This window comes from Callionymus lyra, chromosome 7 (assembly GCF_982586985.1).
Source record: "Callionymus lyra chromosome 7, fCalLyr1.hap1.1, whole genome shotgun sequence".
NCBI lineage: Eukaryota > Metazoa > Chordata > Actinopteri > Syngnathiformes > Callionymidae > Callionymus > Callionymus lyra.
Genome location: NC_141824.1, coordinates 30,222,188 through 30,235,337, shown reverse-complemented (window position 1 = coordinate 30,235,337; position 13,150 = coordinate 30,222,188). Strand labels below are relative to the sequence as shown.

The 13,150-nt window shown below is 37.6% G+C and overlaps 1 protein-coding gene across 4 annotated transcripts in view; it reads right to left on the bottom strand.

The window, feature by feature from the left end:
- Positions 1-265: 265 nt before the first annotated feature.
- Positions 266-13,150, bottom strand: part of LOC148076076 (CD166 antigen homolog) — a 36,518-nt gene continuing 23,633 nt past the window's right edge. The window contains exons 5-16 of one of the 4 annotated variants that reach the window (XM_087794954.1): positions 12,783-12,870; positions 12,431-12,604; positions 10,457-10,581; positions 9,623-9,752; positions 8,631-8,743; positions 8,157-8,283; positions 7,624-7,745; positions 4,086-4,218; positions 3,448-3,477; positions 2,104-2,215; positions 1,342-1,475; positions 266-1,264 (exon numbers count right to left, since the gene is read on the bottom strand). In XM_087794954.1, the coding sequence (XP_087651080.1) occupies positions 1,373-1,475; positions 2,104-2,215; positions 3,448-3,477; positions 4,086-4,218; positions 7,624-7,745; positions 8,157-8,283; positions 8,631-8,743; positions 9,623-9,752; positions 10,457-10,581; positions 12,431-12,604; positions 12,783-12,870 (1,257 nt within the window). In that variant the 3' untranslated portion in view covers positions 266-1,264; positions 1,342-1,372. The remainder of the gene's footprint in view (positions 1,265-1,341; positions 1,476-2,103; positions 2,216-3,447; positions 3,478-4,085; positions 4,219-7,623; positions 7,746-8,156; positions 8,284-8,630; positions 8,744-9,622; positions 9,753-10,456; positions 10,582-12,430; positions 12,605-12,782; positions 12,871-13,150) is intronic. The other 3 variants (XM_087794955.1, XM_087794956.1, XM_087794957.1) reach the window with 3 other exon arrangements.

Genomic DNA, 13,150 nt, shown 5'->3' with positions numbered 1-13,150 from the left:
TTATAAACCATATGGGATGGGTACTCTTTTATTTTCCCAACAAATGGTGTGAGATGTGGAAGAATGAAAGATGGCGAAACATATACGTAAGGGTCTCCTTGCATTTTTTTGAGCAATGCCATTTAAAATTTGACAACCCGATACAGAATTACAGATAAATACAATCAATTCTACTATCTTTTCAGCTTGTTATTTCTTCCTCTAAATGTCACTTTAGGATCCTTCATGGAGGAAAACAAGACAAACAAAACAACATGGACATAACTGTTTCAAATGTACACGTTTATTTTAAACAAAAGTACAAAAACAAACATCAGATATTTACAATACTTGCATGGCAATGTTCACTTTCTTTGGTCATTCTTCCAATTGGTTAACTTTTACACAGACTAGGCAACAGAAAGCTTTAAAATCAATTTCTTTTGTTAAGTCAGCAAGCATTTCATCCACAATTTGAACAAATTAAGTTTGCCTACTGGGGTATTCCAACTTGTACATTATAAATAGACAAAAAAGCACATACTTGACAACTACGTCCTGCTTCGATTTTGAAGTGAATGTTTTGTTTAAGGACCAAAGACTGTGATAGACACAGCTGAGCACATTCCATCATATTCTACACAATCCAGAAGACATAAATGCTAGTGCATGGACATAGATGAAGATGGGTAGATGTTCAAAAGAAAGGCAAATGTTCTGTCCATGCTGTGACAGCTGGAAAGTGAAAGCAGATTGAGCTTCAGAATCAACCCGTGGTGGTTGTAAAATTAACAGAAATGAAATATGTAACACCAAATATCACAACTATTTCCACACTCCTCAGAACTTGCGGAGAGTGTACCAAACTATACTAAGCCCTTATTCCGAATTGAAATGTAAAAAAACGAGAATGTCAAAGGCAGAGGTTGTGATGTTGTTGAACTCTAAAAGTGAGAAAAGGAACTATCATGGTTTGGGGGCTACACATCCTTACAGCAAAGACAACTGGTCTATGACTTCATTTTCATCAACTATCAAAAAAAACTTTCCAAATCCTAACAATATGAATGGGAATATTTCACGTACACATATTTCAGTAGTGCAGAAGTAAAATTATTATTTTTTTCACTAAGGAGAGGTGGGTGGAGTGGGGGTTTGGATATGCTTTTACTGTGAAAATCTCCCTGAACCCAAATCCAAACGTCATCGTACCGATATACACCTGTTGAAATTTATTTTCCAAAGTCGGAGGCGAAGAGAAATGTGCAAAGGTTCCTTGATTTCTCTGTGAAGACAATTCAGAGGACTGTTAGTACCAGCTACTGTGATAAAGTGCACAAGTGTGTATAAAGTGTTTCGTACCGTTCACATTCCCAACTGAATGTTGTTGTTTTTACACCTCAGCTTTTTGGCTGTTCTCCTCCACCTTCTCCTCCAGTTTCCTCTCCTCCTCAGATGATCCGTTCTCCTTCTCGCCAGTTTTCCAGCTACCTTGCCTGTTAAGGATCAAATTCAAAGTTAGATCTTCTGCAGTCCTTTCTTTCCTGTTTTATTGTTGATTCAGCTTCTGGTCAACTCAATTCATATTGAACTAGTCAGTCTTATCCTAGGGGTCTTGTTCATCAGTGAGAGGAAGATGGAGTATAGGTACTTTAAAATTTACAGATTAAACTTTCCTGGTGGGTTGAGTTAGGGTTATTATTAAGTCATAATGGAATTCGTAACCTCTTGTTTGCTGATATTTCAGATGAGGGAGAACTTTATAAAGTAATAACTTCAAAACATCGTCATAACGAGGGACTTACTGGATCTTGGAGAGGAAGAATTCATTTTCAACATTCATTTGAAACACGTGAGTAAGTCAGGAGAGTTTGGGTTTCAAAGTGGCCCTTTAAAGTATGAAGACAATTTTTCAAAGTGACAATCCATGCATGTCGAAGAAGAGAAGTATGATGGAGTGTGTCTTATTAGTTTAGGAAAATCTGGTTCCAGAACTGTCGTATTACAGCAGTGTTTTTTCCATCAACTGTCAATACACGGTCAAAAACATGTTTGTTGTTTAACAACTTTGAAAAATATCTTGAAAACATTGGAAAAAAACATTTTAATAGTGGAAGTGCTTACTTGGACTTCTTGGTGTAGACCCAGTAGATCAGTCCAATGACCACAGATGCGACAAGGAGCCCAACAACGACGCCGACCACTAGTTTAGTCTGGTCGTAATCGCCAGACTGATCTGTAGCAGAGAGAATGCACAAAAATGAGACGTGTACAGCCGACCCAGCATTGAGTCTCCGCAGCAGAGAAGCACAATAAAAGCACTGATGACGGACACGGCAGCAGACATCATGGTCATGAATCACTGGGCACTGTGTTTGTTTATGACTCGTCAGCCAATGGGATCATGGAGAATGTTAGACAGGATGCTGGAAGTTCCATTTCTCACCAGTGACACCTGGTGTTCAACCCTGGTCTGACGACTCCAGTTTAGAAAACCCACTTCTCTTTTACAAGCTACTTTTAAGAAAAAGATAGAGTAAAAACTATGAATTGTAGTGTATACAATGTATACATGTACAACATATTTGAATTACACACTTACTTCAAAGAGTATTTAGTTTAGCTGTAACATCTACAGCCTTTATATAACTTTGACTTGATGCCCTAGTAACACAAATTTAAAAAATGTGCCCTGCATGCTAGTACAGCTGAATCTCTGAATGTTTTAATGACATTTTTGTCTGACTACTGACAAGAGCAGACAGGTACATTGCACACCTAAAAGAACAAGTTCTAGGCTTCTAATTTTTAAATGTTTTCAGTTTCGTCCCAGAACTGCTGCCATCATCATAAAGAGAGCAAAAAAAATGATAACGCCACTCAATTGCTAAACCTTAGCAACTTGCGGTTCGAATATATCGTAGAGTTTTCGTCTTCATTTTAACAACCCATGGCTTATTTTAGGTCCTACACAGCCAGAAATAGTTTGTAGAGTTGAAGAGCTAAACACATGGTTTTCCTAGAGGTACTTTTAAGGGCCTGTCCAGGTACAGAAACAAAAGAAGCAGATTGTGCACCCCACAGGCATGATAAGTACTCATTACCATGGTAACGTTTCAGACTTATTGGCATATTCACACATTCCATATTTGGAAGAGCAATTACACAACAACTCTGGCTTATTCATATTTACTTTATTACAACTATTAATACATTCTATTTAAAGGAATTATACTTCACTAAAACCAGAATATTACAATTTTATTTCTTTAATGCCTCCATTGTGTTATTGAACAGAGTAAGTGGATAAACATTAAATAAGAACACAACTCTTACATATGTATATATGTATATATAATTAATCTCGAAAGATATAAACGGACACAATTCTTTTCATTACTTTGATTCTGAATATCCGTAACCCGCGCCCACCCCTTTCCTACAAGCAAGAAGACGTCTACGACTTACCTCGTTTATCCATTTTCACCTCCTCAAATACTGAAATCAGATATGAAATCAAAAATTAACGTCCAACCAAAAATAAAAAAAGGAAAATAAGAGGGAGAAGAGTTTCTACTCTACTTCTACTCTACTGAGGCATGCAGGTTGTTCAGAGAGGAAAGAGGTCAAAGTCCAGCATCCCAAAACACACGCACACACAGACACACATATTTGGGTGAGCAGAAGGAAGTGAATATTTCACACACCCACATAAGCGCACACACACTGGGTGAGTCGAAGGAAGTGAATATTACACATAAGCACACACACACACACACTCTGGGTGAGCCAAAGGAAGGGACTATTCCACACACAGACACACACACACACACACACGGTAAGCCAAAGAAAGTGAAAATCTCACACACACAGATGAAAACAAGATAGCAAATGATAGAAAGTCCATGCTTCCACAGTAATGGTGGCAATGCTGTCACTGATGAACAGAAGGACAGATAGAAGAAAATGATATTTGATCCCAAAATTGACAACATGCATCAAGAGTGAGAGAGTAAGGAAGCAGCAACCGTGAGAAAGCCAGCTTGGTGAGCAGAGTATCCAGAAAACTATGCAGCAGTGCGAGATGACTACTTCACTGTACTTACGAGACAACACCTCGATGTCCTCGGAGTCGCGGCCGAACTCGTTGCTCACTATACATGACACGGTCAGGTTCTCAGTGGGTACCACGTTGATCTTGAACGTTATCCTGCCGCTGGTGAAGGGACTTTCATTCTGCTGTGAAAGGGGAGATAAAGTCAGTTTCATTGTTGTAGCTCTCTGTATGCTGGCGGAAGAATTCGCCACTAAAGGCAGTGTGAGGGACTTTTAAGGTGACTACTGAGTTTTAACCATCTACAGCACGATATTTCTTAATGTCATTTCTTTAGGCAACTACTAGTAAAATAATCATTTTTGATAGAATAACATAATAAATAAGATTGACCCTTCTTTCGTGCTCTGTAACAGCTCCTCTTCATTAAGCTGTGAACCCTAAGACACTCTTTTATTGATTTTCCAACATTTCACTCTTAGTTCTGTTTGTTCTGGGGTGTTAAGTTATCTGATTTACTCAAGTCCACCATTAAAAGTTAATATGACAACTATAGCTAGGGAGGTCATTCACCTTAACTCAGAGACTACACAAGGGATACCATAAACACATTTTTTTTCAGCCACTGAGTCACCTTGATCCTGAGATAAAACCTTGTGTTAAGATGCTTTTAAATTACCACCTGCTATTTACTTTATGTGTAACCAAATGTATTACATTGATCAGCCGTATTGTTTTGTAGCAAACAAACGTTAAGGTTTGCTTTCATAAAACTGTTCTATTTCTAAATAAGCTTGTAAAGCTGCCTGTGAGAATAACTATATTTATTTATTTATTTTTAGTCACAAAGTTCATCACTGGACTCCCCTAAGTGCATTCTTATAAGTTATCTACACTCTTGAAGTGTTACCGTTTTATTTTCTATACAATTTGCTCATGGAATTACTTTTGGAACATCTATGCAGTGTACATTGCCTTGTTTCTGTAATATTGCGCTAAAAAAAGACTTGTGTCTGTTTGCACCACTAGGGGGCGATGGCAGATTTTTTTTGCCGCCACCTTCCCACAACAAAGGCCAACTTGAGTCCCACAGGAACAAACGGAGACACAAAGACAAACTGACAACACCCTCTCCCAGGACTCTGCACACAAGAGCAGATGTGTTTTTGTGAATACGTATAACTTAACCTGCTCCCCACCAACATTCTTCACCCTGGTGAATGAGTGTAATGAGAAGAAAACCGACTTCGGGCAAAATCTCAATCTCAAGTACCTTTCAGTAAAGCATGTGTTGTGTGTACTTGAGGCTGTTTGCAGACAAAAAAAAAGGATTGGAACCTTCAAGCTTCGCTTGAACAGATTTGTGCAATTCACACGCCCTAATTGAGTACTGCTGATGTGACATTCACACACACGTGCACTCAGGTGGAAACAATCAGGAATTTATCTTCAACAATCTTCTTTTTGTCTTCCTGATGCAGTGAGCCTCACAGCAAGGATATGAACAGAAGCACAGAAAAAAGCTGATAAGCTCAGAAGTGTGACATCTGCACAAGCCAACGGTGTGCATTGGGTATTGACTCGAGGAGCACAGGCTGCCTCTTAGCTGAAGTCTGAGGCTCAACTTAATGCCAAATTATTTCCAATCACAGTCCGGACACAGCAGGTCCACATTATACACCTGAACGGGTCTTTGTTGAGGCCCACTGTTGCCTTCATGCGAACAACATGTGCTGAAGATATTTTGAGATCACTCTGCACCTAACTGGCTCAGGGGAATCAAACAGAACATTCTATGAAGCACCCTGGGACTCAACTCCTACATTAAAGCCATGTCTGTGAAGGGACCTGGCTGACTAGTATATAACCTGAAATAAATTTGGGAGTTGCATGAGTCCAAAAATGTTTTGCTAATATAAAGAGGAACTATTCTTCACGACAATAAAAGTTTCCTGTAATCTAGAAATAGTGCATCTTCTAAATAGCGTCAAGTTTGATTCAGGATTGCCTGAAAAAAATGGTAAATTCCGAGGTTCTAATCTGGTGCCACAGGTGAGTTAATTCCTAATCTGGAGCAGAGCCTGTTTCAATGGCTGTCGAGGTAAACAGAGAACTGTGCTATAATTGTGGCCTGGCCGGATCAATTTATTGGGCTACTTAACTGGCTTCCTCTTGATTATATTTACCTTCACAGTTTTCTTATCTCCATGCATTCGTCGAACACCTGAAGTGCATTTTAGATTCTCTGTCACTTTATAATCAGGTCATGTTAGACACTGTTAAGCCTTTGATGAAGTTCATAATTTACTAATTTAATTTAGTAGTTTATAGAACTGTTTTAGCTTATATATTTTGTAGAAATCTTTGAATTAAAAACAATAAAAATTAAAAATTAAATTAAAATAATAAAAGGGTTTAAATGATCAAGAACTGCACTTTTATCTGTGTATTCTGAATGCTTAACCTTCAGTTAATGTATTTCTGTCACCTTAGATTTGAACGCTATAACGTCATAAATGAGTTAAACAAAAGTGACACAGCAGGGTATCGCAACCATGATTCACATACCATCTACTCACATGTCAAGAATGTGTGTTTCTAATGAATTCTGAGCACTTACACGCCTTGAAGACCCAATCTCATCTAGTTATATTGATCTGTGGCACCACTGCTGCAGTAAAACACAAGTGAAAAGTAAATAATTGAAGCTATAAGATCCTGCTCCCTTTTAAGCAAGCAGTCATGAATCATCTCAGCACTTCTGGCTGTCCTTCGTTCAGTCGCAACAAGTGCTTATATTACGTTCCTTTCCCCAGCCTTCTTGTTGTCGATCAATATAGAAAACCCTGCTTAAAAAATGCAATTCATACCATTCTTACAAGTTGAAAATAATGCATTTTTAAGTCTAGTGTCGCAGATAGAACCTGGTTCAGTTGCTACCAACACACAGCTGTGTGAGTGTGGAACAATTGTCAAAATATATTAACTTATCACAATATAACTGTGGCTTTTTTGAAACAAAATACCTCTAGAATAATAGTAAGTGACTAAATGTTGATGTACCTTGACTGTGTATAGTTAAATAAATTAATTATCATTTGAGCATTGGTCACTTCCTGTAGTGCAGTAAGAGCTGCTGCCAGGTGTAACAAGAGCGTGTTCCCATACCTGCCTCCCGCTAATCTCAATGTGCTAAAAACAGATTACATCTATGGACAAAATACATTTAAGGGGATAATATTTAAAAAACATTGGCGTAAATTAGCAGGCTGTACCGTTTATCTCTTATCTTAATGCACTTTAACTTGGTTTATCAGTTCCTTTGGCTGCTTTCGGCAGACTTCTTCAGAATGAAGTGTTATTGTATCATTCCTATACATCCGTTATTGTCAGTTCCCTTTATACACTCACATTGTTTTTTGTCATACAGCTCTGGGATTTGTTATTTTTAGAAATTGCTTCCAGAGAGAACAGAAGACTGAGCAAACAAAATTTTCTTTTCACTACAAATAGATACTGTAACCTTCATCATTTTTCCTATTAGCCTTTATTATAAGACTGACTCTGTGCATATGTGTGTGTGAGCATACCGATGTGCCATTGATGCTCCAAGACACAGATGGCTTAGGAGATCCTTCCACTTCACAAATGATAACTTTGTGTTGACCGTCTTTGCTGCGCTGTTTGGACAGCTTCGTGATCACTGGTGGACCTGAGGAGAAAAAAAGTTTATTTATTGAGCCGCAGCCTAGATTAGGTTGTCACTGAGTTAGCTTGAACTTGTGTATAGATTAGTTAGGAATCAAATGCAGTGAAACAAGTTGGTGGTCAAATGACACTGTAATTCACAACATTATTGATCATACTGTCTTTCTGATTTAAGAGTTGAGTTTTTTTCTGGATGTGTTACTCAACTTTTTTGGTGTCATTGTCTTTCGTTGGTGTTGCTGTTTTATAAAAGGTTTAACAATTATCTAAATTGAATGAATCATGAAGGTGTTTATATACGACACACACACACAGTTATAGTGAACTGTTCAATTTCCAAAAACATTTAATAAAGAAGGACTGATTTAAGCTCCGTTCTCTATTTTGCTTTTGTTGTTCTTATTTCAAGGCTTACCTTCAACAAGCAGCTCAAAGTCAGCTTTTCTGCTGAGGGGTCCCATCCTCACCTCACACTCGTACCGACCAGAGTCTGAGAAGGTCAACTTGTTCAACTTTGGCTCTTTATCCATGACAACATTGTCCTGCGAGAAAAATTTAAGCATTTGAATACATTTAAAATTTCTTGAATTGTCCTGGACTAATATTTTTTACCAAAGACAACAAATATCTAAATGTGGGTATAAACGAGTAGATGGATTAAAACCATTATAGAATGCCATAGCTCCACCGTGTTTACAAGGATAATGGATCGTGCAGCTGTCATTTTATCTACATTAGCTCGCAGGAGGTTTTTTAAACAGGTGTAAATGAACATGCTCAAACATCTTTGGAGTTATATCAGTTGTCAGAAAAGACGTGTTCAGGTCAGCCGTGAAGGCTGCAAAGACAGGCTCACACCGTTTCAGTGATTGAATCGATGTTTGTTTACCTTCTTCCAGGTAACTTTAGTATCCCCAGAAGCATCAATTCGGAAGTTGAGCTCCAGAGCCTCACCAGCACGCTTCAAGATATCCCCTGAGGGGCTCAGATTGATGTCAAGATCTACAAAAGAGAAGGGAATCGTTGCAAAATCTTTAAAAAACTTGACAGGTGTAGAGCCCCTTCGGTTTTTTGCTTAACACTTGGCACCTGAAGGTTATTAAATGCACAATACCTGACATGTAATCACTTAAAAGGATTGTTCAACCAAAATTCAAACTTCACAAGGCTTGGGATAATTTTCGGAGTTCCATTTCTGGAGTTCAAGCCAAAAGTCTACATCCATTTTAATCTAGCCAACCTTGCTCAGTGATCGTCGTCCAAAAAGACACTTAAATCACCAAATACCTCCAAAGTGCTTGTCTGTAATTCCTCTTGTTGTCAAACCTCGACAAGAGGAATTGTTTCAGAAAAACTTGAACAAGTCTGTATTTGAAGCTTGTTTGTAGCAGAAGCTAAAAGGCTAACATGCTATACTGGTAAATATCATGAGCGCTTCCAGTGCAGACTGGAAGTGGAGTACCTGGAGTGCCCAGAGAGCCCAGAGTATTTCTGCTGCGGGCTTAAAACATTGTAGTACATACATTCTACAAACTGGCACCAAAGAGGTATTTTGATGTTTTTAGGTGTGTATTTTTAGACCAAAGTCACTGAACATGGTCTGCTACATTACAATGGGTACATATTAGCCTATGATCCTACAAAAAGGAATTCATTATTCTGAAATTAATACCAACCTTTAGTCGACATAAAGGTGAGTAGAAAACGAGTGAAATTTGAATTTTAGGTGAAAAATCACCGCAGAAATTTTTTGCCCAAAATACATTCTTTCCGCCCTTATAGTCACAAATTACATCTGCTGAAGAGAATAATGAATCTGCCATGTAGAAACATTGCAATCACTGCTGTCTTTCACAGAAATACAAATAAGTTTCCTCTTACAGTTGACTGAGATTTCCTGAGACGCAGCCATCTGGGGGTTGTCGATGAGAGAGCATTTGTATTCACCGGCATCTTCTCGGCTGATTCCAGTCACAATGTAGTTATTCGAGTCCACTCTCAGCGTCTCCCCCTTAAACACATCAATTAGGTTCACGACACATATTCAAATCCTTCATTTGCACCATTGATTCACTCGAGGACTTTTGTGTTATATGTAGTCTTGTCTTTACAGTCATTTATATAAAATGCATTTTTGGCTTTATAACCAACAAGTAAATTGCCTGTATGTATCTGTCTTTTGTGAATATATTTATATGAAATCTTGGAAAGCTATTGACTACAGAACCAATAGATACATTTTGCTGGTGTTCTCTTGTATCACAATATTTTTGATGTTTTGAGAAAGCATACAATCAACAGAAATCTACTTCATTCAACATTGATTGAGGTTTCTTCATTAGTTTTGTAGCATAATTACAGCCCATGACTAACTGTATCGTGGTAGTATAATATATTATTATTGATTGAACAATCATTGGTTTTTCAATGACCTGCTGAACAGGTGAGGTTTTTTTTTACCTGTGGTATCATGTAACCCAACCTACAGCAGATTAAATATCGAATCAGTGAAATTACATATTATCTATTCAAAAAGCCAGTGGGGACCAGAGAGCAAAAAATGAATTTGATTTTTGATCTTTTCATATTTGTCTGTGAAATTATTATAATAGGTAAGGTAATCAGTCTCTTTTCTGACTCTGATCGCCAAAAAAAAGCCTAAACAAATCATTAGTTTATGCATTTATACAAAAAAATAAAAAGCGGTGAAAATACCTTGATGTGGAAGTTGAAGCTGGTTGGTGCGGGGTTACCATCTGCTACACACTTCAGGGTCACATTCTGTCCTTCAACCACAGGTTCTTGTCCGACGACCTCAAGCACGATGTTTTCAGTGGAGTCTGTCAAAAAAGAATAGGGTCAACTGTTGGTGGGAGGTAGAAGTCATAATCTGAGGCATAGCTTTGTGTTTCTGCTCTGGGTAGGACAAACACTTCACAGTTTTTAAACAAAGGTGCCCCACTTGAAAGTCAGGCAGATAACTTAAATATTTAATTATCCCTCAATATTAATCCCACTGAGGACCTAAAGAAAGCACATGTCGTTTCTCAACTGTCACCATTAAACACGGTGTAACCACCATCTGTCTTGGCTGGAAGCAAAAGCAAGTAAAAAACTACTTGTGCAGACAAAAGTCTCTAGTCGATACTGTCTCTGCTAGCATTGAAATAGTTGTCTGGGGACGGAAAGGGTTCTTAAATTAGGGCATAAAAAGGTATGAAAAATGTATTTTTCTTTTTTTTTTTTTTTTTATCAAATGAATGACATAAACATAGTTAAATGGATTTTTAATCCCAATGTGACTAAATGAAACCCTGCAGAGAAAAATCCCAGCGGACGTTTTTTATCCATCATCTTGTTTTAAGAGTACATAAGATATTGACTTTCTTTACCAAGACAGACCTCGTGACTGAGGATGTTGCACTTTTCTGTTGAAATCACACCTTATCCTCACTTACTTATAAGATAAGTCTTAAATAACAAGGATGTAATCTTCACTGATTGGGTCACTTCTATGAAAACACGATTCTAAAAATGATATTTTTTTCTCAAATGTTTCACTAATCATTTTTTGGAATACAGCCCCAGGTAATCTATATTTGGTAACTTTTAAGAATAAAAGGTACAAGGCAGGACTAATAAACTCAACAAAGTCATGTATTAAGTTATTTTCTTTTCTCCTGGGTGCACCACAAAAGAAGCTTTTCTTTGTTAATGAACACTAGAATGGCAGCCGTTATTCTCCAGAGAGAAAAAAAAAAAGTGAAAATTTACCTGAGATGTTTTCATATCTGTCACAACCAGCGGAATGGTGACAAATAAAATACACTGCACAGCAACATAATGTCGCAGAGGAGTGTGTTCTCATCAGACGCTTCTATTAGAAAACACTTTACACTCGGCCATTAGGCTTTTAAGCTTCCTCCATCATGTGGCAAGAGAGATGGGGTTTCCAAATCTCTGCTCTGTTTATCCCCACTCACTTCGTTGTTATGCTTCACTGACCACTTTATATACAAGGGTAGCATCATTATTTATGCACTGAGGTGATCCCACCTACCCCCTGGTGCTTCCTTTTGTTTTAAGTAACTTAAGGAAAATGTAATCGTTAAGTCATGCATTTTGTCCTTCAAGGACTCAACTTAAAGTAAAATGATTACCGTACAATATTTAAATAGTTTAATATTTAATCTTTCTTCCTTTACAAAACAAACTCCACAGAATGAAAGAACCCTTTCCCCAGTATTATTTACCAAAACATGCTTCTTTATGAAGCAAAATAAAAAAACACTTGTAAAATAAGGAAATAAAAACATATTCTACATGTTTTACATGCTTGTTATATTAGTTAGATTGAATAACATTCATATGAAATAGAAAGGATCAAATCTAACTGTATGATGTCAGAGACTGTTCTTTTGTTACAGGGACACAATGGAGTTTGATTAAGGAAGCAAATGAAATTATACTTTTTTTTTTATTAATTCTCTAGTATTTGAGGCAGACAGTATATCCAAATATCCCTTCTGAGTTAGAGCACCACATTCAACATCAATACGTTTTGTGGTTTAAAAAAAAAAAGTTATACGTCTTAGTTGATAACTCTTACTTTTTATAATGTAAAAGTTGTGTTAAAATTGTGAACAACAATCTTGACTTTGTGTGTTGATGCAGATAATTGACACTTACAGGTGATGGAAAACTTCACAGGAGAGGACTCCAGCTCTTTACTCATCTTCGGCTGTGTACTACACTTGAACTCTGCATCAGCATCTTCCTTCTCTGCGGAATATTCCAAGGTGGAAGTTGTAGTTGAAAGACCGGTTATTGGGTCTACTTGCTCTGATTCCTGGATGGAAATCCCTAAGGAGAAGTGAAAGAGCTCTTTTAGAAATGATTCTGAACAACAGCGTAATTACCGAGGATGCTGGCGTCCAACTGTCTGGAAATGCAGTGCCATTTATCACAGACAAATAATCGTGTCTGGGAGGATAAGCATGCTGCTACTTAGCATTTAAATCAACTGATGAGAACAACACACCTTTTCCATCAGTGACCAGAGGTTTGTTGTTCTTCAGCCATGTGACCTTTGCAACAGGATAGGCATCTTTGACGAAACAAGTACCGAGCTGTGAAAGCAAATAGCAAATACACATTCAGGAAAACCACAATTTGCATGGAGAGTAATAAAATATTGTTCTGCCAACTGAGAAATCCTGCAAACTTTTTTCCATGCAACAGACCATGAAATGCCCGAAGCAGTGCCAAAGTCTTTTAGATCCTCTGGATGTTTTAATTGCATTGGGGGAATTTTTCTTTTTACTAATTCATGAGATTCGCTTCAAAGAACTCATTACTGGACTAACAAGGTCGTCGCTGTGCTTCTAGAAACCTGAGCTGAGGGGTGGG